Consider the following 27,856-nt stretch of genomic DNA (forward strand, 5'->3'; position numbering starts at 1 on the left):
TTCTCGCTCTCACAGCAGCTAAATCCCTCTCAATAAAATCTTAATCTCTTTCCCACCATCTGACGAACTTTTCCTTCAGCTAATGTTGTTTTTTGTAATCCCCTCTTCCTCTCTGTCTGTCTTTACATCCATCTCTTGCTGAAATTTGTTTTTTTTTTCCTCCTCAGCTTAGTTTGATTCTTGGCAGATAGGGCCTTTGATCTTTTAATGGAAAAAATGCTACATTCACATTTCACAGGTTGTTCAAGTTGACTTCAGCAGTCTGTGTGTGTGTGGTACTTCTTAGCTCAGTTCTGTGTCTGCATCTGCTCTGCTCAGTCTCAGCACTGCTTCGCTGTGCAGCACAGGTACAGTAGGAGATGTAAACTGATCCATAACTGACCCTTTTGCCACAGCGCTCCTCCTCTTCCTCCTCAGGTGTAGAAAAAGCAGAAGATTTAATATCCAAAGCAGGTTTTTGAGACATTTGATGGATGTCTTGGCTCGTCTCGTTCAAGGTTAAGAGCGAATGATGCATAGAACTGCATCTCCCGGGATCCAGTTTGTCTTCAGTTCCCCGACATGCAACACACAGCTGTCTGTCTTTTCATCCTGTTACTGAAAATGTCTCTCTGTCACTCCGTCTGTAACAATCCTGCAGGGTAATTAGTAGAGGTATTTAAGTCTCTTGTTTTATGTGTGTGTGTGTGTGTGTGTGTGTGTGTGTGCGTGTGTTTGTGTGTGTGTTAGGATGCGTGTGTGTGTTGTAATTATGTCCTTGTGTGCGCAAGTATCTTGCTGCGGTTATACACGCGTGGTGGAGTGTGTGTGCGTGGAGATGTGTGTGTGTGGCAAGTGTGTATTACTATATGGGCTATGGTGTGTGTATGCCTGGTGCGGATGCCCCATCCTCATCCCCACCACTGATCCAGGCGTCATGGGGGTCATCGGCGTCGCCGGGGTGACAGGGTGTGACCCAGGAGTCACGGGCAGTGATCCTGGGGTCAGAGACGTCATGAGGGGGACGTCGTCAGGCGAGCGGCGCAAGGTGAGGGTGTAATCGGGTGGGCAGGTCAGGCGCACCGTGTCCAGCGTGCTGTAGATGTCCTGGGTATCCAAGCCGTCCAGGGCGTCCAGTGTATCCAGAGTGTGATGGTGGTGAGTGTTGTTTCTCTCGTCTGCTGATGCAGCATCACACTCCAGCTGCTTCACCTGAAAGGGTGGATGGTGGATGAGTAAATGAGAAGATAAGAAGACGATAAGGAGGTGAAGCAATGGGGACACAAAGAAATTGAATAATCAAATCTATGGCTGACACTAAGGAGCTTAATTGTCAATTCATCCACAATTATTTTCTACAATTATTTTATATTTTCTAAAATCAATTTATCTTAATAGTAAAAATGCCCATCACAATTTTCTAAAGCCCAAAGTGACATATTCAAATTGCTTTTTTTTTCAACCAACATTCAAAACTAGAGCTGCACAACATATCGTTTTTTAATCATCATCCCAATGTCAACTTGTTCGATGAATATATCACGAAAACTACACTTTGAAATGTTATCATTCTTTTTTTTATTGGTGCCTTTTGTGTTCAGTTCAGTGTTCAATTTGTTCAAGAAGAAAATAATTATAATAATTTTCTTTAATTTCTTTTAATTCAACAAGTGATTGCTTTTATTGAGCAGTATACTGAAAGCAGCAAAAAAACTGAGTATGCTTATATAATATATATAATATCTGTTTATTTATAGCAAATAATATCGTTATCATTATGTTTAGCAACATTATCACATATTTTCCTCATGGTGTGCAGCTCTAGTCCAAACACCAAAGATGTTCAATTTAAAGTGATACAAAACAGAGAAAAGCAGCAAATCTTCACAGTTGAGACGCTTGAATTGATTGTGTTTTGTTATTTTTGCTTGTTAAATGACTTTACCAATCAGCTTTTAAAAATAGTTGCTGATTAATTTTTAATTAATGAACTAATCATCTAAACTCAAATCGGATCCCATGTTATTGTGGCTAATCTATATGGCAGAAATCAATGTCACAATTTTATTAAGACTAATATCAATATATATCGTTTCATGGCAACAATAATATTATTATGTATGTAAGTAAGTAAGTAAAGCTTTAAAACACAATCACACACACAATTACAATAAGGGGTGGGAGAAAAAATTGATGCAGCATATCATGATATTTTTGTGTGGCAGTATTGTATCATCACACAGTGCCAAGTATTGATTTTTTAATTATATAAATTACTAATATTACAAATACAAATTAAGGCCGTCTGCTTGAATAATAAAATCAATTGCCTTTTCAGTTCACTGGATATGTTTTGCTGCTGCAAAAAATGGCTGAAAGGAAAATGAATGGAAAGAAAACTTTATCCTATTAGATAAAATAGATGTCTACAAGGTGGGGACATACAGCTGAAAAGAGGAACTAAATAGCAATATATTCTATTGCAATACTCATCATATTGCAGCATATTTAAAATTGCAATTAGATTGTATCGTGACCTAAGTATCGTGATAATATCATATGGTGGATCGTCTGGTGATTCCCACCCCTAATTACAATGTTCTTCACAAGCACAAAATCTATGTAAACGAATGAATACACAAGCTTAGAATAAATTACAATATATAACACAGCACAATGAGAGACAGACCAATCCAAAACATAAGAAGGGGATGGAGCTCTATGAACAGGCTTGCCTATGAAGATGAGTTTTAGATTGGGGAAAATGATTCCAGAGAGCTGGGACTAAAATAGTGACCGCACGATCACCTACTTGTATGAAATATGGAAAAATAGTAAAACAACGGTTCAGTGAAATAATCCGTGTTCCTCTGTCATGTATTTTAAAACACTTAATGTGTAAAACAACTTGTAGCTCATTTGTAGAATTCACATGAAATTATCATATATTCACAATATGAAATCAACTTAAAATCCATATCCAATAATATGGATAATTATTTTGAACCACCTTGCATGTGAAAATCATGTAAAAATCTAAAGGGCAAAAATTGGCAACCGCTCTAGCTGTATGTTGGTGTCATTGGCTCAGACAGTCAAGCAGACACGCCTCTCTGTATGCCTTCATTTCTTAAAATCAACACCACAATGCACTGAAATTACTGAAATCATCTATAAAGAGTAGAATAATGTATGCTAATGCAAAAAGACTATACTTGATTGTTCTTTTCACACCAGATCTTCTGGTAGTACCCAAAAAAGCCACACGACATTTGAAAAAAAATAAAACACAATTACAAAAGCAGCTGCAATGTTGACCTACATTACTGTAGTTCAATTGCCAATTAACAATATTTGTCAGCTTTATAAGAGGTCTGACATTTAGCACACTCGCTGTGTGAGATTTCAAAGACACTAGCTGAGCTCAAACGAGGCCAAATAGTCAGTGGATGAATTGGAGGCAATTGGAAGCAATTCAGGCAATTGGACACAGCCCACACATGCACTTGCATCACAACAAACTCACAGATACACACACACACACACACACACACACACACACTCATTCTCACACGGATAATGCCTGCCGATGACAGGCTGTGTTTTGCAGAAGTGCTCTACTGGCAGCTTCTCCACTGGCAAGGCGTTCACTCAGTCACACATACACAACCTCAGCTAGCTTGATGTTACTTAAATGCACAATAATATGTGTGATTATTGACAATAAACATGATTATTTTAAAAATAATCTAAAATGATGCTACAGACGCACACAGACACTTAAGTTATAAAACAATGCACATATGAGCACAATAAAAAATACAAAAACACATGACTCACCTGTAATGACATCAGTCCCTCCCCCTGCAGGTGGGCGGCGACATCTGCCGGTGTGATGTCTCGTCTCGGGGGAGGAAGCGGACGTGGCCGACGGTGCTCCAGACGCCTCTTGTCTTTCTTGTACAGCAAAGCCGCGAATGCGAGGATGTTAAGAAACAAAAGTGACGCTCCCACCGCAATGGTCACTGAGAGTTCAGTTGAGTAGTCCTCATTGGGAACACGGACCCCCTCCTCCCCTCCACCTTGGCCCAAAGCAGGCTCCGGGGGCTGTGGAGTACCTCCTTGTTGACCTGGATGGCGTGTGCTGCTAGGCGGCCAACCTTTGGCTAGACGCTTGGTGTAAGAATAAGGAGTGTCATCCTGTGGAGAGGGACTATGGGTGAAGGAGGACACCGACTGGAGGAGCTCGTTGACATGATGCAAGTGAGGAACCAGCTGGAGCCAGAAGGAGATTTTGGTGGCACGGTAGTGGTCTCTGACTCGGGGCTTCAGGCCGATGTGGAGGTACAGCTGCTCTTTAGGGGTGTACTTAGACCAAGCCACTTCTTCAAAACGGTTTGGTTTAGTGTGGATGAACTTGGTATCTTGAGGAACTGGCTGGTTTGGGTCACTGGGAAGAGTGAAACACAGTGAGTTATTTAATTAATTGTTTGTTTTTTGGTTATAGATAACAAAATGGAGGGATTAATCATTTGTGTAAAGGAAGACATTGATTTTCATCCCCTCTGAACCTGTTGTTCTACAAATAGCTGTAATCATACACAAAAAGATACACAGAAAAAAAGAATACAGAAATATGACAGACACAGTTAACTGTCACAGGCGTCAGGCTGGTGCCCTGCAAAAAAGGTGATTCGTGGGTGGTATTTTGTCTCAAATTTATTTAGTTTGGATCTGGGTGAATAAAGAACATGCGGATCAGATCGGGGGTGTTCGATGATAAATAAATCAAATGTGTTACTAACAGGCACGTTAACTGTGGAGATGTACTGCTCCCTATTATGAGAATAAGCAAAAAATATTCATTTACATAGAATGAATTAATTATGTTTCTGTATAACCCTCTTTTTTAAATACATTATCTAAGTGTTACACATATGAAATGTCCCAAATGACACTTTAAACATACTGCCTAATCGAATTATTTGAAACCTGCATGGTTATTATAGGATTTGTGGTTTCAGGTCAGGCTGTGGATCTTGTGTTGGCAAGGTGGGTCGCGGAACTAATTGGTCATAAGTGCGGGTGGTGGGGCAGGTGCAGTATTGCAAGTCACAGTTTTGGTAGGAGTGGGTATTTAAAACTAAAAAAGGACTCTGAGTCAAGTATCTGTCAGCAGCTCTGAGCATCTTTACAAATAAAAACACCATGTAAAAATCAAAATCAACTCACCAAAATAGCAGTGTAACACAAGGCTTGATTGTAACTGTTGCCAGGTTGCCATTGGAAACCATTTGGACAAATTGGCAACAATTCTAGACCTTTGGTAGTTGCAAACACTTTTTAACATATATAAAAACAGGGACAGCCACCAGCAAAACATGCACTCCAGTATAAATTCATTTTGAATATCTGTTGCATTAGTGATATCTAAATATTGTTGTTACAGTAAGAACCGACACTGAACAATGCTGCTCATGCCTTGGTGCATTTACTTATGTGCACACAGGCATCTGTTTTAGATACAGTGGCGAAGCAAATTAAGCTGTGAAAAGTTTAACTAACCCGTCAACATCACAAACAAATTTGCACATTGATTTAACTGACAAAGAACCAGGTGAACCTGAATGAAAAACAAGAATGAAATTTGCAAAGTCTTAGGTGGCAAACTATTCCCGCACTTTTGCAAAGTATGTACAACATACAGCTCGCTAAGTGACACATCTAGTTCAGTAGCTCAAGGGAGCACATCCTACAGAACAGTCCGTTCTTATTACAAACTCATCAAATATCACTGTTTTGTCAGTGCAGCGATATGTTATGATGCTGGGCAGCATCTGTTTGAAATGCCATCAGTAACAATAAATATAAGGAGCTGGAAAGTTCCTATAGGGCAGGCGGGAGTAGAGGTGGATGGGTCCAACAAACCCTGGACTTTCACCTGGGAGCCAGCTGTTTGCTTCCTGTGCGAATGCTTTGCCAACCTATGATGTTTTCTTCTAAACCTAACCACGTGTTTTTGTTGCACAAACAATTAACCTAACTTTGAGGTGTTTTACCAAATATAGTTTATTCTGAAAAAGATCATATGCCTCTACCGAGCAAAAACTGTACATATCCTGTGAAAACAGAAGTGTATTTTGAAAAGATGCAATGCATGTAACAAGCATAAACTGACATGGCGTCCTGGAGCTTCAACACCAGATGCAGGAGGACACCCAGCACAACATTAAAGTCCACTGACAAAATGGTGATATATAATGAGTTGGGATGAGAATGCATTTCACAGAACCACGGGGCTGGACGAGCACTGGAGCTCGATGCAACAAGAGCAGGCAGCTCAATGACATAATGAGGTTGAGGCTGCAGGAGCTGGCACACCTATTGATGGCCTGATAAACATTCGCATGATCAATGCTATCAACCAGGAGTTCCCTATAAAACTTAACTATAAAAAACATCACATCTTATATTCTGAGAAATGAGGAACCCTTAACATCCTTAACTTGTGTAATGGATCCTCAAATAAAGCTTTCATTCTTTTACGTCACATTTTCATTATTAAGCTGATGTATAACTGCTTATTATCTCCATTATTCTAAATATAAGGTGACTGAAAATAGCAATTATATTTTCAGTTTCAGCAAGCCCGATTGCCAGCCTGGCATCCATTTTTAAAAGTTAGTGTTGAGTCCTGCTAACAGCTAAGAACACTCCATGATCGACAAAGGATTACAGAAACCATGATGCAACAGAGAACAAAGTTTCCGTCTACATATATATATTCAAGGGTCATATTTTAAAGTATTTCAGTGCAATGGTTCAATGTTCTACCATCCAAAAATACCAATATTTCATGCTTTTCAGTTTTTCAAATGTCAGAGACTCCTAACAGAGCTGTTGAAGAGTTTCTCTCAGCTGGCTACCGTCCTCTGGGGTGTGTGAGTTTCTCTCATGCTGTCCAATAGTTTCGCCAGCGCTGGCACACATCTTTCTAAATCAATATCAAAGTAACACAAGACAAACCAGTGGCAAAAAATATTTGCACAAAGCAGAACAACTTTTATTTCCCTGTAAACATCGCCCAAAGGTGATTCAGTCGCAGTCATTGATTTTTGTCCACTTTATATGCCTCTTACAAAACATTTCAGTTAATGTGCAGTTCAAACTCCTGCAGCCAGAACTGTGTGTGGATATTTGCCTCTCTAAAATCTGTCAGATATCTTTATTAAAGATGAATGTGTGTGTTGAACGGTGAAAATATCCTGAAAAATCACCTCTCTGACACACACGGACAGGCATTTATTTGTCGGTTTACCTTCTTATTTGTGTCAGCAGTGAAAATGGCGTAAATGAAAGAACAGCACATCTTCACAGACTTGCCAGTTACACGCTATGTGCTCACTTGTCAATCAACACCTTATGAACAGCACAAAGAGGCACGTAGCGCACAGACCTACCGGCACACACACGCTCACACAGGCTGAGGATTTATACGCCCACACAGAGGCTTACAAAATATACATCAGGGAGCATCATATCCTCCCCGTTAAATTGAGCTGTCGCAGAGTTCCATCACCGTCTGAAGCACTCTCAGCCGGGTGAAATCTTTTCTTCAGAGAAACTTTCCCATTGATAATTGAAGTGCACGCTGAAATCACAACATCCCTCCTTGGTGATTTTGCTCCACAGCTTGCCGTAGTGGTAATGACAACACAAACTATGGGCTGGAAGCTGCTAACTTGATGCAATCTGATTGCCTTAATGCACTCGTGTTGAAGACAGTTTTTCTAATGCCTGAGTCAAAACATGTAAGCGCACAGTCCTAATTCTGCATGTTGTGAGATAGCAAGGCTCCGTGGTGATTTAGATCAAGGTCTAGACTGTAGATGTCTCTGTAAATCTGAAGAGGTCTCAGTGGAGGGAGCCTCGATTGGATTAATTACTGGCAATTACTCACTTCGAGCACTGCAGAATGAGGGTCCATCCTCAACAATTACTTTTATCTTGTATATCATGTCACAGTGGAGAGATAAAAGGTGCTCTTATCAGCGTGGACGTCGGGTTTTTAAAGTTTTAATGTGGATTCTTTATACAACTGTAGTAGTCTTTGCTACCGGCAGATCATTTCACTTTCAATTTAATAAATTGGATCTCTACAAGCTTCTTTAGCCACTGGCAGATAATTTTAATTTTGATTCAATGTATTGAATAAGCTCCCTGTCTCATTGCACCAGTTTTGACCATAAATGACTGAATAAGGATGCAGAAAGAGCAAAGAGGAGACAGGAGGAGAGGAGAGGATGGGAGAGAAGATTAATCAAACTGTGGCCAATCTTTCATTCTTCTTTTAGGACATTACCTTGGCTTTCCTCAAGGACTTTTTCAATAGTAGGGGTTCTTTAACTTTCTCAGCCAAAGAAGAAAAGCCTTGTCAAGATACTGACATGACAGAGAACCTGTGTGCACCCTCTGCCAAAATTAGTCTGCAGTGCTGCTTTCATGATTGTATCTAAAGTACTGTCTCCTCGTCAGACGTCAGACACTTTCTGAAGGAAAAGCCATTATAATAACATATCTTTTGCCTGTGAGCTCATTATTTTTGTTGCTCTAAAACTCCGGTGTTTTTCATCTAATGCATCATTAAATCTTAGCTTCACTCAGTTTAAGCTCCCATTCCAAATGAAACCTAACATTCTGAAAAACATTTTTTTTTCCTATGCTATTAAAATGTTACTTATCTTGATGGAAAAACTTGACAGAGAAATGGATTTAGGCTGATCTGTCTCCTGCACACAATTCTTACAAATTGCTGCCAATGCATTTCCCCCTGCAATTTCAGCATCATTTGTCGGAAGTACATTTGCTAAATGCTAATCAAAACCTGTTAACTTCTCCCTGTTGTTCTGTGCCTTTGATTGTCCTTGCCCTCTCTGTGAACCCTGTATTCCATGCCCCATGTTCATATTAACTATCAATCAGTCCAACAAGTTAAACATAAAGAAACCTTATGAGAGAGGCATTATGCCGTTTGTCTTAAAGACACCACAGACTTAAGTCTTGGCTGTCTTTTTTCAAGCTTGGAGGAGATTTGTTCCTGTAAAATCAAGAGTGAGCTGTCCACAGTTACAGCAACAACACTCAGCGCTGCCAAAACCTCGTCCCTGCAGAGCATCAAAGATAAAAGGACGATCTCTTACTGACAGCTGTGCATTTTCTTTCACGTTTTAAAATGTGATTAAATGGCCTGGCTTTCATTCGTTACTGTGAGACATTTTCTCCATGTGGGTGGGGATTAGATATTGATAGCAGAAATTAGAAATGGATTTCTGTGTCTAAGAAAGCAGAAATAAAGAGGACTGAATCATGATGATGCTGCGCTTTGTTTTGTCTTGTTTTCTTGATTTGCTTTATATAGTACAGTCAGGCAAAAGGAATTTAAAAAAAACAAAACCTCACAGTGGGATTTTTCCCGATTGAAATCAACATCTCACATCAGTATACATTTTAACAGCTCACCCAGTCTTGGCAAAGTTGGTCCAGTAAGTCATGACAACAGCGCTCAGCATCACGTCGTTTTTGGAGAAGTTACAGTTGAACAGATCAGTGGGCCCCACCATGGGCACGCCGAACACGTAGGGCACCTACACACACAAACACATTTTAGGATAGCTTTCATTTATTACATTCATTCTCTTGACAGTAACCCTAACCATAAGTGAATCATGACAAAGCAAAGACAAATGCAACTTAATGTGTAACTGCAGTGGACCGAAATTCAGTAAATCCATCCTCAGTTTGACAAATATTCTGGACTGATATCCATCCCCACAAACACCAACTACAAATGCATGCCTACACACATTCATTGTGGTGGACACAAGACAAGGAAGCGTACACCTACACAAAAAACCTTGTTACTAAGAACAGCAGAAAAGATTCCTGTGATAAACTTTAATCATCACAGGGTTTAATATACAGCAGCTTTACAATCAGACCTTCACATCCCCTGAACATTTCAGATATTTCATGCTGTAGAGGATTGCTTGATTCCACTTATTTAAGCACTTTAAACAAATCAATATGAAGCAGCACTTCACTGGTAATCTAAATCAAGAGCTCCTGATTCATTGCATGAATATTTCTAAAATCTCTGAGACATTAGTCACCTTCATTTTTGCCTCGGTCTGAAGTACCCACACCAAAAATTCCTATTTTTACTCCTCTCCTTGACATCTAATATCACGTTTCACACCACGACTACAAACACAACTATTAAAACTGTCACTAACGTTCTCTCTCTCCATTTTAGCACAATACTGTGACATCAGCTCACCTCGTCACCATGGGCGGAGTCAGCCCAGGGTGGCGTGGCATCACTCTGGCAGTGGTGGTAAAAGGAGTAGAAGTAGGTGGGGGATCCATACTGAGCGTGGAGGTCAGCTGTGGCGATCGCTGGCGCCACCCATTGGTGGTCTGTGAATAGCGCTACCAGAGTCTTCCGCCGTGTTTCTGCATTGTCACGGTCCGCCCAGTCCGTGTACATAAACCTTTAGTGTATACATTTTAAATTAGCTTTCAGTCAATCTATTGACAAATCTTTGAATGTTATTAAATCATGCAAAAACATCATAAAGGTACAACACATTATGCTGTGCATGCATATTAACAAACACACCTCATAGTCAAAAGTCTGCATGTGCATATTCCATTTAAGACAACACTTTGACATTTTGGAAAAGCACTTAGTCACTTTAAGAGATTGCTGTCAGTTGGATGAGAACATTGACATGGTAAATGGTAAATGGATTTGCATTTGTATAGCACCTTTCAAGTCTTCCAACCACTCAAAGTGCTTTTACACAATATGTCACATTCACCCATTTATACCCTCATTCATGAACTGGTGGTTGAGGCTACCATACAAGGTGCCACCTGCCACTCATTTAAACATTTACATGCACTCACACACCGATGGTACAGCTACCGGGAGCAACTAGGGTTCAGTATCTTGCCCAAAGATACTTGACATAAGGATCCAGGAATCAAACCGCCAATCTCTGATACAACTCTCATGTCTGTTCACTAAATTTAAAGCAACCGCCTGAAGAAGGTTAGTTTAACTTGGCATAAAGACAGGAAACCAGGGGAAACAACAACCCTGGCTTTGTCCAAAGTTTAAAAAAAAAATCCCTTACCAACACCATTAAAGCTCACTAGTTATTGTCTGTCTTCTATGATTAATCTACACCCAAACAGAAATGTAGAAACAAGTTGTTTTGCAGGAAGTAAAGTGACTATTTATGGCGAGTCTCTGCTGGTTGCCAGACAACCTCATGGTGATGACAGTATCTGAGAATGTCACTACCCCTGGCCAAGAAAAAGTCCAGCACCCCATAAAACTTCAAACTGACCATTTCACCCTGTGGTTTTTGTACCGATAAAAAAAAAGAAAAAGATATAACATGTTCATTAGTGAGATTTAAAGCCCTGACACACCAAGTCGACGGTCAGCCGACTGTTAATGTCGGACTGTCGGTGAGCGTCTGTCACACTAGTTTTTGTGATGTGTACCGCACTAGGGGCCCTCGTCAGCCCCTGTCAGCTTTTTTTCGGCCAGTTCAGCATGTTGTATCAGTATCAGAGACGGTGGAGGCTGTTGATTTGAGGAATCCCTCTGATTGGCAGTTCAGCTCAGTGCATGAGAAGAGAAACAGAAGTGAGGAAAGTAAACAAACGGCTAAAGTCAAGAGGATGTAACATCAAAGCCAACTTGTTATACCAGAGTTTTGGGGTTTTTTTTAGCTATTAAGCTCTTTAGCAGAAATGGTTCCTACCTGTTGGTGTTATTGTTGGCTAGCAGCCGGTAAATATCCTTAGTTTTTTGAACAGCGGGTTGTGAGCTAATTGGCTAACTTGCATCTAACTTGCATCTTGGATTCGTCCTGTTGGTCTTCCAATTTTCTTTTTTGAATAACTAATGCGCCACCTGCTGGTATGAAGAGTCATTTCCTCTCGTGAAGAAGCAGAATGCATGTGCCTGTTGCGTGTTGGCTGCAGTCTTGCAGTGTGTTCATCTGCAACATAGGCCTTTGTCGCAACTAGTTCTTTCATGTTGGTTTAGTGTGTCTGGGCTTTGGAGCTGCTTAGGTAGCTTTTGTTATCTTTGGACAGAGTCAAGCTGGCTGTTTCCAATCTTTAGGCTAAGTTATGCTAATCATCCTCTGACTGTTGCATCACATTTAACAAACAAAGAGATGTGTGTATTTCCCAAAATGTCAAACTATTTCTTAAATACATTCAGACATTTACAGACTCACTCACCTGATGCTCTCTCTCAGCGTGTCTCGACCTTCTGGGTATCCATATAAACTATCCACAAAGTCTGACACTGCAAAGTCAAAGTCCTCAGCCGTGACACCGTCCTCAGAGTCCACAATGCCCTCCACAAACTTTACGCCCTCGCCCTGATTAACCCCCAGCATCACGTCGTAGTTCAGAAACTCTCCCTGCTCCATCAGAATCTGGGGGTCATCAGGTATAACATCACCATCAATCACCGGGGCAAAAGCCGTGTGATATTTGGCTGGTGTTATGTTCTGCTCCACAAGCTCGCGGTAACTCCGGCCCTGGAGGCAAGCGACCAGTTGGGTGCTGTCGTCGATGCCGCAGCCCACCCTCTCACCAAGCTGCCGGGCGTACTTGCTGGGCTGGTAGTTGACAGCCCAACTGGCTAAAGCGCTGCCGCTCTGGATGATGGCTCTGTGGAACAGGTCTGAGATACACATGAAAACATGCACATGAATACAAATATGCACGTGCAAAGCATTTGCATACACATGTACACACATATTTATGCATGCACTCACACATGCATGCATGAATGCATCCATATGATTGCATACTTGGAGGGTTTCACAATACATTTGCCTGCATAAACAGATGCAGAAATAGCGTTCCTACAGCAAGAAAACACTCAACTCTCAGACATGCATTATTCAGAAGGATGACAGGTCGTGGTTAGAACAGCAGGTTCAAGTGGGGAAGGGTTAACGATTTAAAATAATACAGCTCTTAGCTATATGACTCACAGGCGGGCAGGATTATTCAAAGAATTCAAAGGCTTATTCAGGCATTTATACCAGTAAATGAAAGTTCAATTGGTCCACTGGAGACCAAGAAAGCTTTCATAACCATGAGTGTCACAGCTTTCACAGCACCCACCTACCTACCAACCATCATAGGTGCGCAACTGTCTATGTACCTATACTCTGTGTATTTCAAAGTGTAACAAAACTCTCCACCTGTCCTTAAATGCAATTTTTAAACTGAATAAAACACATAAGTTAAGCAGAGTTTGTGTCCATGATTCTTCCTTACCCTCCGAGTAGTGAGACAAAGTGAGCAGGCTGACGCACGAGGCCCCAGCCCCGGATCCAAACACCGTGACCCTGCTTGGGTCTCCTCCGAAAGCTGCGATGTTCTCCTTCACCCAGCGCAGAGCCTGGATCTGATCCAGCAAGCCGTAGTTCCCTTTTGCCGCCTGGTCACCTGTACTAAGAAATCCTACAGGCAAACAGAGAGGGAGACGTTGTTATTACAAACAGGTAGACCATATAGCACTTTAGTTTAAAGACTTACATGAAATCAAAGCTAAAAATGCTCCGCAGAGAAGTGAGCAAGTGTATAAATAATGAGTCGATCAAAAGAGATTTTTCCTGCTGACTTTTTGGAGAGTCATCTTACAATGTGCAAACACACGGGAGCACACAGGAAGGTGATTCCCACATCATGGCATCCCCACTGTTAGGATCAATTATGCATGAGTCTTGTTTATCATACCTTTAAAGAGAAAATTAATGACAAATGATGTGCCTCCCCTGCAATCCCTTGCAAATTGGATTAAATCAACAAGGTACATCCATATTCATGTAAGTAAAAATCCACTTACACACACACACACACACAGGGACATAAACCTACACACACATGCAGCTACAAACGCAACTATCCCTTATTCCCTTTACTGCTGACGGTGTTAAACAAAAAAGGATCCTAATGGCTCACTCCACTACAGTATATCTCATTATTGCAGAAGCTAATTTCTCTGAACCTCAAGCTGGCCATGAACACATTCTGTAAGAGTATAATAAGCAAGAAAGGCGACGCTTTTAAAATATTACATTTCATCACTTAGGAGTAATTTGTTAGAAATTTCTCTCAGGCACAATGGACATTATGAGGAAATTATATTAATGTGACCATAAGAACAGTTTCAGAACGCTTTCATATGAACTACATGTGCTTTCACGTGTTTAAATGTATTTGGTTCTCTACATGTTCGTAGAAACATGCCCCATTTCTGGCAGATTACAATAAAATTAGCAAGAAAATGTGCATAAATTTACACTGCTTTGCATATATGGGCTCACCTCACGTATCCAACTTACGATGACAACGATGAGGACGAAGAGGAGGAAGACACTGCGACTCATGAAGATGGATGATGATGGTGATTATGGTGGTGATGGTGGTGATGATCGTGCTGGAGGTGGTGTAAACACAGAGGATGGAGATGAAGACAAAAAGAAGCACGTGGGACTGGCTTTGTTCAGCTCGATATGGTGATTACTGCTGTAGCGACTACTTTTGTTCCCAAGGTCAGAATTAAATATTTATTTCATTCACCAAGCAGATGCAGATTTATGCCATCATATAAAATCAGTATCTCATGAAAGCCTTGAAAGCTTTTAAAATACAGAAAAGACAGCATGGGTCTCATAAACTCAAATCAATATTTTTTTTTTTTTTGGTGAATGCTTTAACCTTTTAACATGTATTCAGCGCTACTCACTTCATTTTCAAAACTACTCTGTGTTTTTTAAAGGAACGCCCCCATGAAGTGGCCTTACTTCTGAAAGAGAAATATCTTTTATGAAGTATTACATAATTTGTGTGCTCACATGATCTATAAAATGTGCTAGAACTGCATAAAAAGGTAGAAAACTAAATCAGTGCACTAAATAATTTACAGAGAAAGTGCAGCCAGATGCCCAAAGAATCCCTACATTACTGTTGCTCTCTTACAGTAAGTACATTTTAATTGAAAAATCTATATAAAAATGATCAAAAGCCTTGTTTTTGTTTCACAAAATGTCCATCACTCTCTGTAGCATAGGTCCACAGAATCGAATAAATTAAAGAGATACCGGTAATGGCATGCATACCGCATGCACATGTGTTATTAACCTGCTGGCACTAATTAATTTCCTCATATGAATTATTAAATAGTGGGTAACTCCTAATGAACGTGAGGGCATGGTTTAACCCAGCCAGTGGTATAATATGCAGCTTAATTTGACTTAATCAATATGAAGACATGCTGCGCTCACACGAACCACTCTATACTCGGTGTCAAACAGTAAATGATGCCTTCAAAGGCTCTCTTTAACCCTCCTGTGGCCCTGCTCAGGCTTTGCAATTTTTTATAATTGCAGCCGTAAAAAGCCTAAATGCTAGGATTCCAAGACATTCTATTTATTCAGCCTGTGTGCTTTGCATTGCTGTCTAAAATTAGAAAAACCACAGGGAATCAGATTTTCCCTGTTCAGAGAGCAATGAGTCAGAGAGTCATGGAGGTAAAAAAAAGGATCAGATTTGAGTCAATGCTAGTAGTGGAAAAAAATTGGCTTCAGGGGGTTTATTTCCACTAGGGACACCCACACTGAACATGTTTTCACCCAAAAAAAAAAAAAAGTAAAAAGGCAGTCTGGGTGAAAACAACTCACTAATGGTTTTCACATTTCATAGCTCGCTGAAGGAATAAACAATCCAGATGGTGAATACAATGTAAATGTAAAGACACTACCAAATTCAAAGTGAGGAACAGCGGTGTGCAAATTCTTAGTTAAAAGGAACAGCGACAGTAATCATTTATACCTCTTTACTAATAAATACATCACCCAACAAAAAGCTGACAACCCATAACAAATGAGAACTAACTGAGTTACATAACAACACTGACTGTGGTCATGCATTACTTACTCATAAAGGAACATTAATCACTACCCAACTAGAGTTTGAGAAGTAATGACTGACCACTGTCACAGACTAAACTTGCATTTCTTCATCTCATACCACCTCTCCTTCATCTAACAGGGTCGTGTCTAGATGGTAACCCCACAATCACGAAAACTCCCATGAGATTTCAAGAGATCATTTTAACATTTTAACCCAAACAATTATCTTTCCCTCACCCTAACCAAGTGCTATTTGTGCCTAAAGCTGACCAGATTTTAACTACAGCAATGTCACATCATTTACCACAAAGACAAGAATATTTTGAAATGGCTCACAAGGCTTTCACAGTTCTGGGACTACCATCTCGCCACAACCTTTTAACAGGGAATCCATCTGTTCTCATGCAATTTTTTTAAAGGTTCTGTATATATGAAATTCAGAACGTCTAGATGTCGCACTAGAGCACCAGCATCTCCGACCAAAACTAAAGGGCGCAGTAGCCACACTGAACCTCTTCCATATGTTCTCAGCAAAGTGTTGTACAACGCAGAGAAAGCAGCCCCAAAACACACAACAAGATGATGGTATAAAATGTCCCTTTTGTGAATGACGTCAAGTTACGAGGTAAGACCACTAGGCAAGCAAGGGGATGCATATCTTGGCTATTGGAATATTGATTTTTAACGTAATGTATTCAGCTTGGTAAGGAACTATTTCTTTGATCTGTGAGGTGACCTAAATCCATATAACAAGGTGATTAGCTGGCTCACTATCCTGCTAATGCTATCTACCTAAAACATCCAATAAAATATGCTTGAAGTCACCTTCAGCTGCATGCTTGTCACTTCAACAATGCTTTGTGAGAGGTCACTCTTTAAGTCTCTTTGTAAGCGTGGGGAGGGACAGTTTAAAGGAAGGGACTCGAGTGCTCTAACCCTGCATTCCTGTGGTATCGGAATAATCGGAAAAATTAGTCTCGACTGGAATGTTTTATGTGAACACTCCCGTAATTCAAAGCAACAACTCGGGAAGTCAAAGAATATTTTGATACAGGTGTTGACAATGTCTACAAGTAGAAACATGGCAGTTAATGTTCTGTAAATGATAATAAACTCTTGATGTATTCACATATTGTATGTTATTGCATGTAATTTGCAATAAGGTATTAGATAGCAACCGTTAGTTGCTGTCGATGTAGAGTGACGTAGATTAGTTATAATTTTATTTATTAGCATTACTCGGGCAGTAATATTTTAGTATTTTCTGGGGATGTACTAGTGCAACGACAAGTCCAGAAAAATCTCTTTGTAATATAAAGCTTTAAACTGTTATCAACATGTTGTGCAAACGCTCTGACCAATAAAATACAACAAATCTTCTTCGTGGCATCTGTGTCGTTTCCTTACTTAAAGCTCATGAACACACCAAAGTTGGAAGAATGACTTCCCAACTCGGAACAATCCAAGGAGCATAAGAATGCAGCATAACATGCACATGCAGAAGCTCAGATTGCAACACACACACAGAGGAAGCATGAATTCATTTTCTGCTCAGGACGACATTACTCCACTTATATCCTCACATAACAAATAGGTGTTTGCTGCTATATCGAAGTTCAAAATCTAAAGAACCTTTAAATGAAAAAACAGCAAAATTCTCACCATATATGTATGCAACAGAGATGTGTGCATTGCATTTTCAATTATTATCCATTCATCACCCTTTAGCCTAGCCCCAAATGTAAAGTAAATTACTATACAGTAGGTTTATGAAACCGCAGTGATATTATCAGAATACCCAGAGCACCTTGGCAGTAATTGCATTGCTATTGTTCGTGCTCAGAGGGTGCAGCGTGGTGGTGAAGCACAACTGCAGTCATTTTACAGTAAAATGTGGATTGTTCACTATAGATTGCATCCTGGTTGCATGTGCTTGAAAGGCATCCAAGGCATGCATATATTAGTATATTCACTGGTTGTCAAAGTAGAGGTAGGCCTGTCTCTATTGCAGCATAACTCAATAGGATGAAAACTATTGGAATATAGAATCCGAAGGTATGCTTCAACAGTGACGCTAACAGGTTCAGGGAAGCGAGGGTTGAAATGCAGCTACACCCATACTAAAAGCATATACAGTCGTATTACCATACAGTGCCGGAGTGTTCAGCAAATTACACAGATATATAAGATATATGGTTTTACCCAGTACTCCTAGGCGATAGTTGAGGGTTATGACAATGACGTTGCCGTAGCTTGCCAGTACGCTGCCATCCATCATGTTGCCAGTGCCTTCTGTGTATGAGCCCCCGTGGACGTAGACCATCACTGGCCGCTGACCCCCCTCCTCATGAATGTCTTGGAGAGAGAGAGAGGAAAACAGATAATAGATAGATAGATAGATAGATAGATAGATAGATAGATAGATAGATAGATAGATACTTGCAGCAACATATGGCCTAACGATGTGCTCAAGGTGACATCATTGATGCCAGTGCTGTACATAATCACTTTTTGTGCACAAGTGTGAGCACAGATCCACCCACCTTCCTTCTGCCTCCATTCTGTCTGTTGTTAATGTCCATATTGACCGACTGTCCACCTGTCCATTTGTATGTATCTCAGCCTTTAATCACTCGGTGGGTTTATACATACAAAAGCAGGAACAGTCTGCGGCTCCTTTGCTTCCCTATGCTTCATATCTCCCTTCCTTCATTTCTCAGTGGGTGGAAATAAATTGAGGCTGTGGGAGTGTTCATGCTTGCCATTGTGTGTGCACGCGCGTGTGTGTAGGTGTTTGTGTGCATGTGGGGTCACATGCATGTGTATGAACCAATATGTATGCATGAGTGAGTCTGTGTCCTTCCCACTTTCCTCCACAAGTAAAGGCGTAAACCCCTTGGCGACTGACGCAGGTGTCTGCATATTAAGTGTTGGTTCAACCAGAGGCGTGCACGAGGGGGGTGAAGAGGACTAGTTGGGACTCCACGTAACTTTATTTATTTATTTATCAAGGGTATGTCTGTGCCCTGACAGGATTGTTCCATGTTTAAATTATATGTCACAGCTGAGGCGCCTTCAAATTAACCACCCCAAGGTTAGCCAGTTCCACTCTGTTTTGACCTTACGTGTGAATGACCTATAACACATCATCCTGTTCTCACCCCACATGCATATATATTCACCTTTGTCCCCTGAGAGGGTCTGTTGCACACTAACCTTCCTCGGTGGGCACGTAGATATTGAGGTAGAGACAATCCTCACTTTGGTGAGTAAGGTACGTTGCCGCTATATCCAGGTTAGCCGTGAGCCAGGACGGCATCATGTCTCCCAACATGCTCCTCTCATCCAGAGACTGTGGACACACTGGAGCAAACTGCGTCACATTTCGTATTCCCGGCCAGGGCAGAGGAGGCTCAGGTGGCTGGAAGCGCCGGTCCCCCGTTGGAGGCCTGGCGTACGGTACTCCCAGGTACTGGATGACTGGTCCCAGGAGGTCAGAGGGCAGCGGGGTCAGGATACCCCGGATGCGGCCCTGCGCCGTGGAGATGACAGGCACAGTCTGCTGTGCTGATAAGGAGGGCGGGTAGAGAGAAAGGGAGAGGCAGAGGGAAAGAAGGAAGGATAGAAACCCGAACGGGGAGGAGAAGGTTGGGAGAGGGGACAGGGGAGTTCTCCTGGTCCTCAGCTCGGACATGATGGTGCGTTTAGGGGTACCTGGGAGATGAGGGATGGGAAGGGAGGAGGAAGGGTTGGGGAGGGCGAGGGTTGCGGCTGTGTTGACCCTTCAGAGGTATCCAACACTCACACACAGCTGCTGCTCAGCTTGGCCCATAGCACATACAACACACAGTCCTGACTCTTGCAAACAACCTTTTGCTTTTGTGTGTGTATGTGTGTGTGTGTGTGTGTGTCTGTCTGTGCGTGTGTTTGGTCCTGTGTGTGAGTCAGTGATTCTGTGCCTCTGAGTGTGTGGTGACTCAGTCAGCGAGTCCCTTGAATATGTGTCTGTATGCGTGTGTATGTGTGGAAGTGTTTAAGCGAGTGTGTACGTCCTGGACTGGCGATTTGAGCATGTGTGCGTGTATGTGTGTCTGTGTGTGTGTGTGTGGGTGTGTGTGAGTCTCTCGTTATGTAAACAGTAGCATCACTGTTCCTCTGTCACTCTCTCCTTCCGGTCACCCCCATAACAAGCCCAAACTGCCTCCTGGAAAAGAGACAGAGAGGCAGAGAAATGGAAAGTGGGGGAGAGAGGGATTTAATTAGTCTTCATTAGAATAATCACAGTGTCAAATAGATAAAATGTCACGCACACACACACACACACACACCGCAGCAAACTTACACATCACATCAGAAAAATAGGCTGTGCTACCTCGCTGCTGTTCACGTTAAAAATAGATATGAGAGCGATAGATAGGGCAAACAAGATGTTGTCCGCTCAGCTTAACTCGGTGTCAGACTGTCAGGGCTGCTGTGTCACACAGGAATGGCATGTGTGTGTGTGTGTGTGTGTGTGTGTGTGTGTATCTGGTATGAGCCGCAGACATATGTCACATCCTCACTACACAATGTTTCACAGATCACAGGACCCGGTTGAGGGGGGGTGAGGTTGGAGGAGGGGATGGAGAGTCACGTCACACGCTTAATTAAACCCTGAATACACCACGGGGCTCCTGACCTGCATGTAGCATAAGGTAGGAAGCCTGTGACACACACACACACACACTTTGTTCTCTATCTCTCTCCAACAGATGCATGCACACACCTCTTCTTTATGTCTCTCAATAACACACTAACACAGGTTTTTCCTCTCTTGCAAAGATGCACACACACACACTTTCTTGATCTCTCTACATGCTCACACACACTCTCACACACACATACACACACAGCTGCTCCCCAGCCGACACTGCTATCTCTCACTGAGGGCCTTAGGGCAGAATATTAACACATACACACACAGACGCACTGAGAGAGCAACATCAATTTCCGTGTAATCACACACACACACACACACACACACACACACACACAATAAGCAGCAAAGATATTAGAGTGTCAAAATGATCAGTACTATCGCTCCTCCCATGTTAGACTGTATTGGTGTCGGCTGTCCAAGGTGCTAGTTAACATTCCAGTGGTGATCACACACACGCTGATGAATAACGCTCCATTTATCAAGGCAAACCCGCCTGCCAGCCTTCCCTTGTATGTTTTCACACAGAGAAAGAACAGAGAAAAGCTGCGCTGCGTTTTTATTCCCATCATAAATAAAGCAGAAAAGAAGAAAATAACAAATACAAGCAAGTGTGTGTGTGTGTGTGTGTGTGTGTGTGTGTAGGGGGGGAGAAAAAAACCCCGCTTGCCTGTGAGGTAGAATATCCTGTCTAAATCTCTATCGGCACTGGAGCTGACTACGGCAAAACACACACGCGCGCACACACACTCAAATGCAAAGCCTCAACCTGCATCCTCGCTGCAGTACAAAAAAAAAAAATCAAATGACAAAATGTGGGATGTAACCTACCCTGCCAGGGTGAGAGGTGCGAAATCCCACGGAGCATGTTCCCGTTCCCGTCCACCGCAATATTCGCCTCGTGTTTTCGCTGCTGCAGCTTATCCGACGTGCCCGGGATGGGATATTGGGAGATATTCCTCTGCTGCTGCTGCTGCTGCTGCTACTGCTGCTGCTGCTGGTGGCGATGGCACGTCTCCTGGGTGGGAATAACCCAAAAAAAAAAGAAACAAGAAAAGAACAACAAGCCTCAAGCTTTAAGTCCGCAAAAATGTGCGTATTTCAAAAAGCGACGTTTTTGGATGTAGTAGAAATTGTGTTTCTCAAAGGATCGCAAGGCCCAGGACGTTCAAATGATCAATCTCCCTCTCTTCCTTTCTTTCTCCTCCCTCCCCCATCTCTCTCTCTCTCTCTCTCTCTCTCTCTCTCTCTCTCACTCTGCCTCGCTCTTCCTCTCCCTGTGTCTCTTTCTCTCCCTAGATGCGATTGGACAGTGTGGCAGGCAGCAGCTACTGATCCAATGATACGCACCTAGCTCCGTGAGGAAGCGCAGACTGGAGAGAATGGAGAAGAGGAGAGGACCGACCTGTGCAGGCAAACACACACACACACACACACACACACACACACGCACACACACACATTGAAGTGCACACCATTACAGTAGGCACACTGGTGCATAAACACACATGGCTCCACACATTTACACACACACTTGTGGAAAGTCATCACTCAAACACACATGCACACACACACACACACACACACACATTGAAGTGCACACCATTACAGTAGGCACACTGGTGCATAAACACACATGGCTCAACACATTTACACACACACACCTGTGGGAAGTCAACACACAAACACACATGCACAAATGAAACACCTGGGAAAGAAAGGATGCATGCTCACACTAACCTGTAGCAAACACATGCCCAGACACATTTGCACACACACACACACACACACACTTTAACACAAATGGTGCCCGAGTGCACAGTGACCTCTTGAGGACCATAACAGGAGATTCTGTCTCTATTCAGCTCTGCCTGCGAGGAGCCTTCTCCCTTAGGCACTGTGTGTGTGCGTGTGTGAGTGTGTGTGTGTGTGTGAGTATGGTAATGCAGTGGGTCTGCAGTCGCTACTAACTGTGTTTGGGAACACTCCTCACGTCAGCACAGCCTGCCGCAGCAGCATTCAGAACTTTCTATTCCTCTCCTCAACAATCTTCCATCCACCCATCCATCTCTTTGTCTGCCTGTCTGACTCTGTGTCTGCTCGTGTGCTTGTTTGCTTATTCCTCTGTGGTGCCCTCTGCTCACGTCTCCTGAGTCCTCCCTACCTCTCCTTTCCCCCCCTTTTTTAAAAGCAGGTTGTCTTTGTATCTTTTTTTAATTCGAAAAAAAAAAACAAGCAGGTCAGTTTGCGGAAAGGATTTATTTGTATAGATAGGGTTTGAGAGGTGATTTGAAAGGATGACATTGACTTATAGTCTAAGCTTTTCAAAGCCATAGGGCCTTTCACTCATTCTTTTTAACCGAGACTGCCAAAAAAAGACACTGCACGAGTATCCGAGGCTGTGCTCAGACTCATATCGGATTAAAAGGTTAGAGTTGTAGCTAGAGGTTGGGCCCGTACAAGCCGAAGAAGTTATCAATAAAATCCAAGGAATAACTCTAAAACTGCCACACCATGAATGTAAGGGCGTAAAAATAAGCTACAGCTATTTGCGCTATCTGGAGACGTATCACATCTCCTCAGTCGAGAGGGATAAATAAGGTGTCACAGGACTTGAGACAAACAGCTCAGAAAGCATGCTTGATTCTCTGTCGTGAATTTTGTTGGAAATATTACCCAGCTGAAGTAAACATGATGATTTGGGAGAGCTTGGATAAAATACGATGCCAAAAGTCTATTATCTGGATAAAGGACCGAAACAGAGCGCTTGGTTTGACTTGAAATTGATTCATGGGCAATAACAAGGTGCTAGCAACAAAACCATACTTCAGTTTTGTTAGAGTATAGAATATTTTACGGAGAGTTTATTTTCTTGTTGCAATGTTTACTAATGTGAGCAGCCGACAGGACGTGAACTTGGACTCACGTCGTTTACTAGCAAGCTGTCAGATCTAAACAGAGATCTGAATCTGTTAGGACGGGGAGCCCTCGTACTTGGACGTTAGGACTGGAGGGGATATAGTGTCCCCTGTGTTTGTCATCACTCATTTCACTGAGGAAAGAATAAAGACAAAAGCATGAGACATCCCTTGTCACTGATGTGCAACTTGCAAAATGAATGTGATTCATTTGCAAAAAGAATATACGTCTACAAATGTAATAAAGTCTATTTAGATTTGATAATAGCCTTTATATCAGGATAATCTATCCATACCTAATTAACCTAATTACCACAAAGCTTAATGAGGCCCATTCTGTTCACAGAGTCCATGTAGGCAGGAGGTTGAGATGGATGGATGGATCAACAAAACACCAACCAGGACTGCTGTTTGCTTTCTGTTTCCCACTGACAGTCGACGTTTAGGTTTTTTAAGCCTGACCACAATTGTTCCCTAATCTCTACCATGTGTTTACTGATGTAACCATGACAACAACTGTCCCCAGATCTTGACAAGGAAGTCTTGTAACCCAAACTATGATGTTTCTCTAAACATAACACTGGGGCAGCTGTGGTTCAGGTGTTAAAGCCAGTCGTCCTCTAAATGGAAGAATAGCGGTTTGATCCCCAGCTCCTCCAGTCACCATGCTGCCCCCGGCAAGATACTGACCTGATGGCTGTGCCACTGGTGTGCAAGTGCATGTGAATGGTTAACTGAGTAGCAGGTGGCACCTTGTATGGGAGTCTCGGCCACCAGTGCGTGAAAGCGTGTGTGAATGGGTGAATGTGACGTGTAGTGTAAAGTGAGGTCGAAGGACTAGAGAAGCGCTATATGAATGCAAGGCCATTATCAAGTAGTCATTCAACCCAATCTAGGATGTTTCCCTAACTTTGACAAAGACGTTTTTGTGCCTGAACCTAGCCAGTCTTTACACCACTGAGTTGTCACTTCATGAAACAGATTTGTCTTACTCCGGTGATTTTTGGAGGAAACAGGCAAATAATGTCGTCCTTCTGATAAGACAGACAGATCAGAAACTGCCTCTGTAAGTCCTCCTGGAGTACATGGACCAACAACACCTTTTGTCATGTCATTAGGAGGACTTGCTTTGTAATGGGGGATTTATGAACTGCAACCCTACTGTAAAAGACCTCTCTGTGTTGTTGTCAGCAGTGTTGTTGCTGACACAAACTGATCAGCATTTATCCCCCACTGACATTCTTAGTCACATAGGGAGGAGTTATCCTCTGTTTTTCATTACACGCCACACTGATGCACAAGCATCAGGAAGCATTAGGGTCACTGAATGTGTGTTTTTGGCCAAAGTGTCCAAACCTATTTACGGATATCTTTTCCATATTGTTCCTACTGGAACACTACACTTTGTGACTGAAGCTTCTGCAACCCACGTCCCTGTAATGAACCCTCTTTCAAAGTCTTTAAAAGCTTTTTTTATGGTCAGTTGGGCCTTCTTAGCATTTTTATACATGTCACAGAGCATGAGAGAAGGTTAACGACTTAATTGTATCATTGAGTACACCTGTATGGATGTATCTGCATTAGTTATAGTTCTCTGCTCATACATTCAGGTTTTTTCTCTCTCTAATTAAACCAGATACATAAAGTATAACAATAGAGCTCTGTGGCACTGAGTAGAGTGGTAGCAAAAAGGGATAAAGAACTTGAAAAGGCATTCTCTTACAAGCATACTTTGCTTTTAATTGGCCCTTCAAGAAGATTACAAATTGTGTCTTGTTGAACAATTTATTGAGCATTTCCTGCTGATTTTAAGTGCTTTATCAAAGCTTAATGCCAGTCATGCACAATGCATGTTAAGAACCTCCAAATGCACATTATTATTCTTGGTAGGAGAAGCATGTAGTGAAAAACTGAAATGCACCACGAGGGAGCAACACACTGGCACTGATGTGGCAGGGGAAAGCTGTTTCCTGTGAGAATCGTGGTAATAATTATGCAATGCTCTGCAAAAGCCTGGAATTAAACTTTAACCTGCGATTTAAAATTTTTACATTTTTACTATAAAAAGAGAATTGATTTTAAAACATATTGCTAACAGAGACTTTCTTTTTTTCTTTTTTAGAAGATAAAATCACAAAAAGTAGGCAGACGTTACTGTAAACTGACTATTCAATTAAATCATTGCAGGAAATGTATATTAAATACTACAGTGGATTTACATGACACCACAGTCCTGTGGAGAGTACCACTTTCATTTTATCTTTTGAAGAGACCTTCTCTGTTTGAGTCATTCTGTCATTACATCCAGAGGCTGGAGCTGAGCTGCAGCAGGAAGTAATTTGGATGTAGATAAGTGGAGCTCAGCTCATCTCTGACAAGCTTCAATCCAATTTAATCTCTGGTTTTAAATCACTGCCAGTATCTGTCGGTCTTAAATTACACAGATAGAGCATGATGTGCATTTAGGAGATACAGTGGACAATCATCGGCATAGCAACGGAGCTCAGTGTCATTCCGAAGGATGAGGCAGCCAAATGGTAACCTGTAATGAGAACAAAAATGCACCTAAATTTAAATCCTGAGGTACAAAACAGAGGGACAGGCAGAGGGTACTTGCTGTAGCTCTGGTTGAGGGTGAGAGGCTGTCACTAAATAGTTTGTTGGACACAGGGAAACGGAGATCTGTGTGGGTACATGAGACCCCGAAAAAGAGGATAGATCATGGGGAGTACCACCAGTTGGTCCAGGAGCTTCTCCTCAATGATGGCCATTTCCAGGCATATTTTAGGATGACGCAGGGACAGTTTGACAACCTGCTGTCTATCGTTGTATAGCTCTAGGTATCCAGCAACCTCTACCAGTTTCTCCTCCATTGTTTACCAACTGTAAACTTTTTGTTGTTACTACCACAAAAGGCCTGCCTCTCAAATCATCCAATTGGACAATGGGAAAAAAGATGAGGAAAAAAATGGCGTGGGGCATTTTTCCGCTCTGAGTTAAAGTTTTTTCAACTCAAGGAGGTTAGAGTGCTCAGGCCTAGAGGTGCCTAGAGCGCAGAAACACGAGACACGTCGCAACACAAAAAATGCGAGCAGAAAGCTTCATTCTCATAAAAAACAATTACCAAAAGTCGCCTTCAGCTGCTAAAATGCTTTTCTGTGTGACTGGAGCCTAATCCTTCATTTTCGTCTGAATATAACACCTTCATGGTATCTGAGGATCAGTGTCAACCTTCAAAACGAGTTGCAACCACAGCAGCTGACAGACCAAGCATTCTTTGTGTTCTTATGGTGCTGTAGTGCTGTAGCACTCAAAATCTGTCTTGGTCTCGAGGCCACTTTTTGAGGGTCTCGGTCTCGTCTCGGACTCGACCTTATTTTTACTCGGTCTTGTCTCCGTCTCAGACCAAAAGCATTCTACATTTTATTTCAAGGCTGGTAAAGACCACAGCTGCAGGAATATCACTAGATTGCCTGTGCATAAAAGAAGTGTTGAATAAAGATGGCTACGTTGATTTCAGCTTCTCTTTGTGTTTGTATATGTTTGCTCTTAAAAAACAAAAGGAAAATTCCCACAAATAAAATTCACTTCTGCATGCCTTTTAAATATTTTATCAAGACATTTCTTATGGCACAATCATACATACACACATATACAGTAAGGCAACAGAGGAGGTGAATAAAGAGAAATCTTAATACATTTTCTGTAAGTGTGGGAAGGTGGATTTTTCAGACCAGTTTAAGGAGTGCTTATGGTTTGCATGTTCTATATTTTATTATAAGTGTTTCATAAATGCATGGGTCTGGTCTTGTCTCGACTTGGTCTCAACCCCTTAAAGTCTTGGTCTTGTCTCCGTCTCGATATACTGTGGTCTTAGCCATGACTTGATCCCAGTTTAGGGGGTCTTAAATACAGCACTGTCTTATTGCCTTTTAGTGCCTGGATTTGTTTACAGTAAATTGAGCAGAAAAGTCTCTCACTAACTGCTTCTCTCCGTTTTACTTTGTGCTCTAATTCCACACCAGAGGGGCAACTGAGTGGCCCAAGTGCTCCTCTGGTCATCTCCAGTGCTCCTAAAAGCTCCTCTGGTCAGTCCAGTTGCCCTACAAGTGACCCCCCAGTCACCCCTAGGACTTTTCTGTTCATCTTAAGTGCCCCTACGGTCAGTCCAAATGCCACTCTGTTTAGCTCAAGTGCTGCTCTTGTGTCATATCAGGGCAAAAGACCTTGACCCGCTCACACTG

At 41.9% G+C, this 27,856-nt stretch overlaps 1 protein-coding gene across 1 annotated transcript; it reads right to left on the bottom strand.

The window, feature by feature from the left end:
• Positions 1-144: 144 nt before the first annotated feature.
• On the bottom strand, positions 145-22,000 carry LOC117251459 (neuroligin-4, X-linked-like). Its single transcript, XM_033617754.2, has 9 exons — positions 21,526-22,000; positions 19,215-20,202; positions 18,201-18,353; positions 13,360-13,545; positions 12,304-12,754; positions 10,316-10,529; positions 9,499-9,623; positions 3,820-4,429; positions 145-1,191 (listed from the first exon to the last, which is right to left on the bottom strand). Exons 2-9 carry the CDS (start codon positions 19,690-19,692, stop codon positions 784-786), a joined length of 2,625 nt encoding a protein of 874 aa, XP_033473645.2. The 5' UTR covers positions 19,693-20,202; positions 21,526-22,000; the 3' UTR covers positions 145-783.
• Positions 22,001-27,856: the final 5,856 nt, after the last annotated feature.

Source organism: Epinephelus lanceolatus, chromosome 14 (genome assembly GCF_041903045.1).
Source record: "Epinephelus lanceolatus isolate andai-2023 chromosome 14, ASM4190304v1, whole genome shotgun sequence".
In the NCBI taxonomy this organism is placed as follows: domain Eukaryota; kingdom Metazoa; phylum Chordata; class Actinopteri; order Perciformes; family Serranidae; genus Epinephelus; species Epinephelus lanceolatus.

Coding starts and splice junctions, on each gene's coding strand:
- LOC117251459 (XM_033617754.2), bottom strand. CDS start 19,692: ATGTCCGAGCTGAGGACCAGGAGAACTCCCCTGTCCCCTCTCCCAACC. Junction 10,530..12,303: donor ACGCTGAGAGAGAGCATCAG/GTGAGTGAGTCT, acceptor TATACACTAAAG/GTTTATGTACACGGACTGGG. Junction 1,192..3,819: donor AGGGACTGATGTCATTACAG/GTGAGTCATGTG, acceptor CCACCCTTTCAG/GTGAAGCAGCTGGAGTGTGA.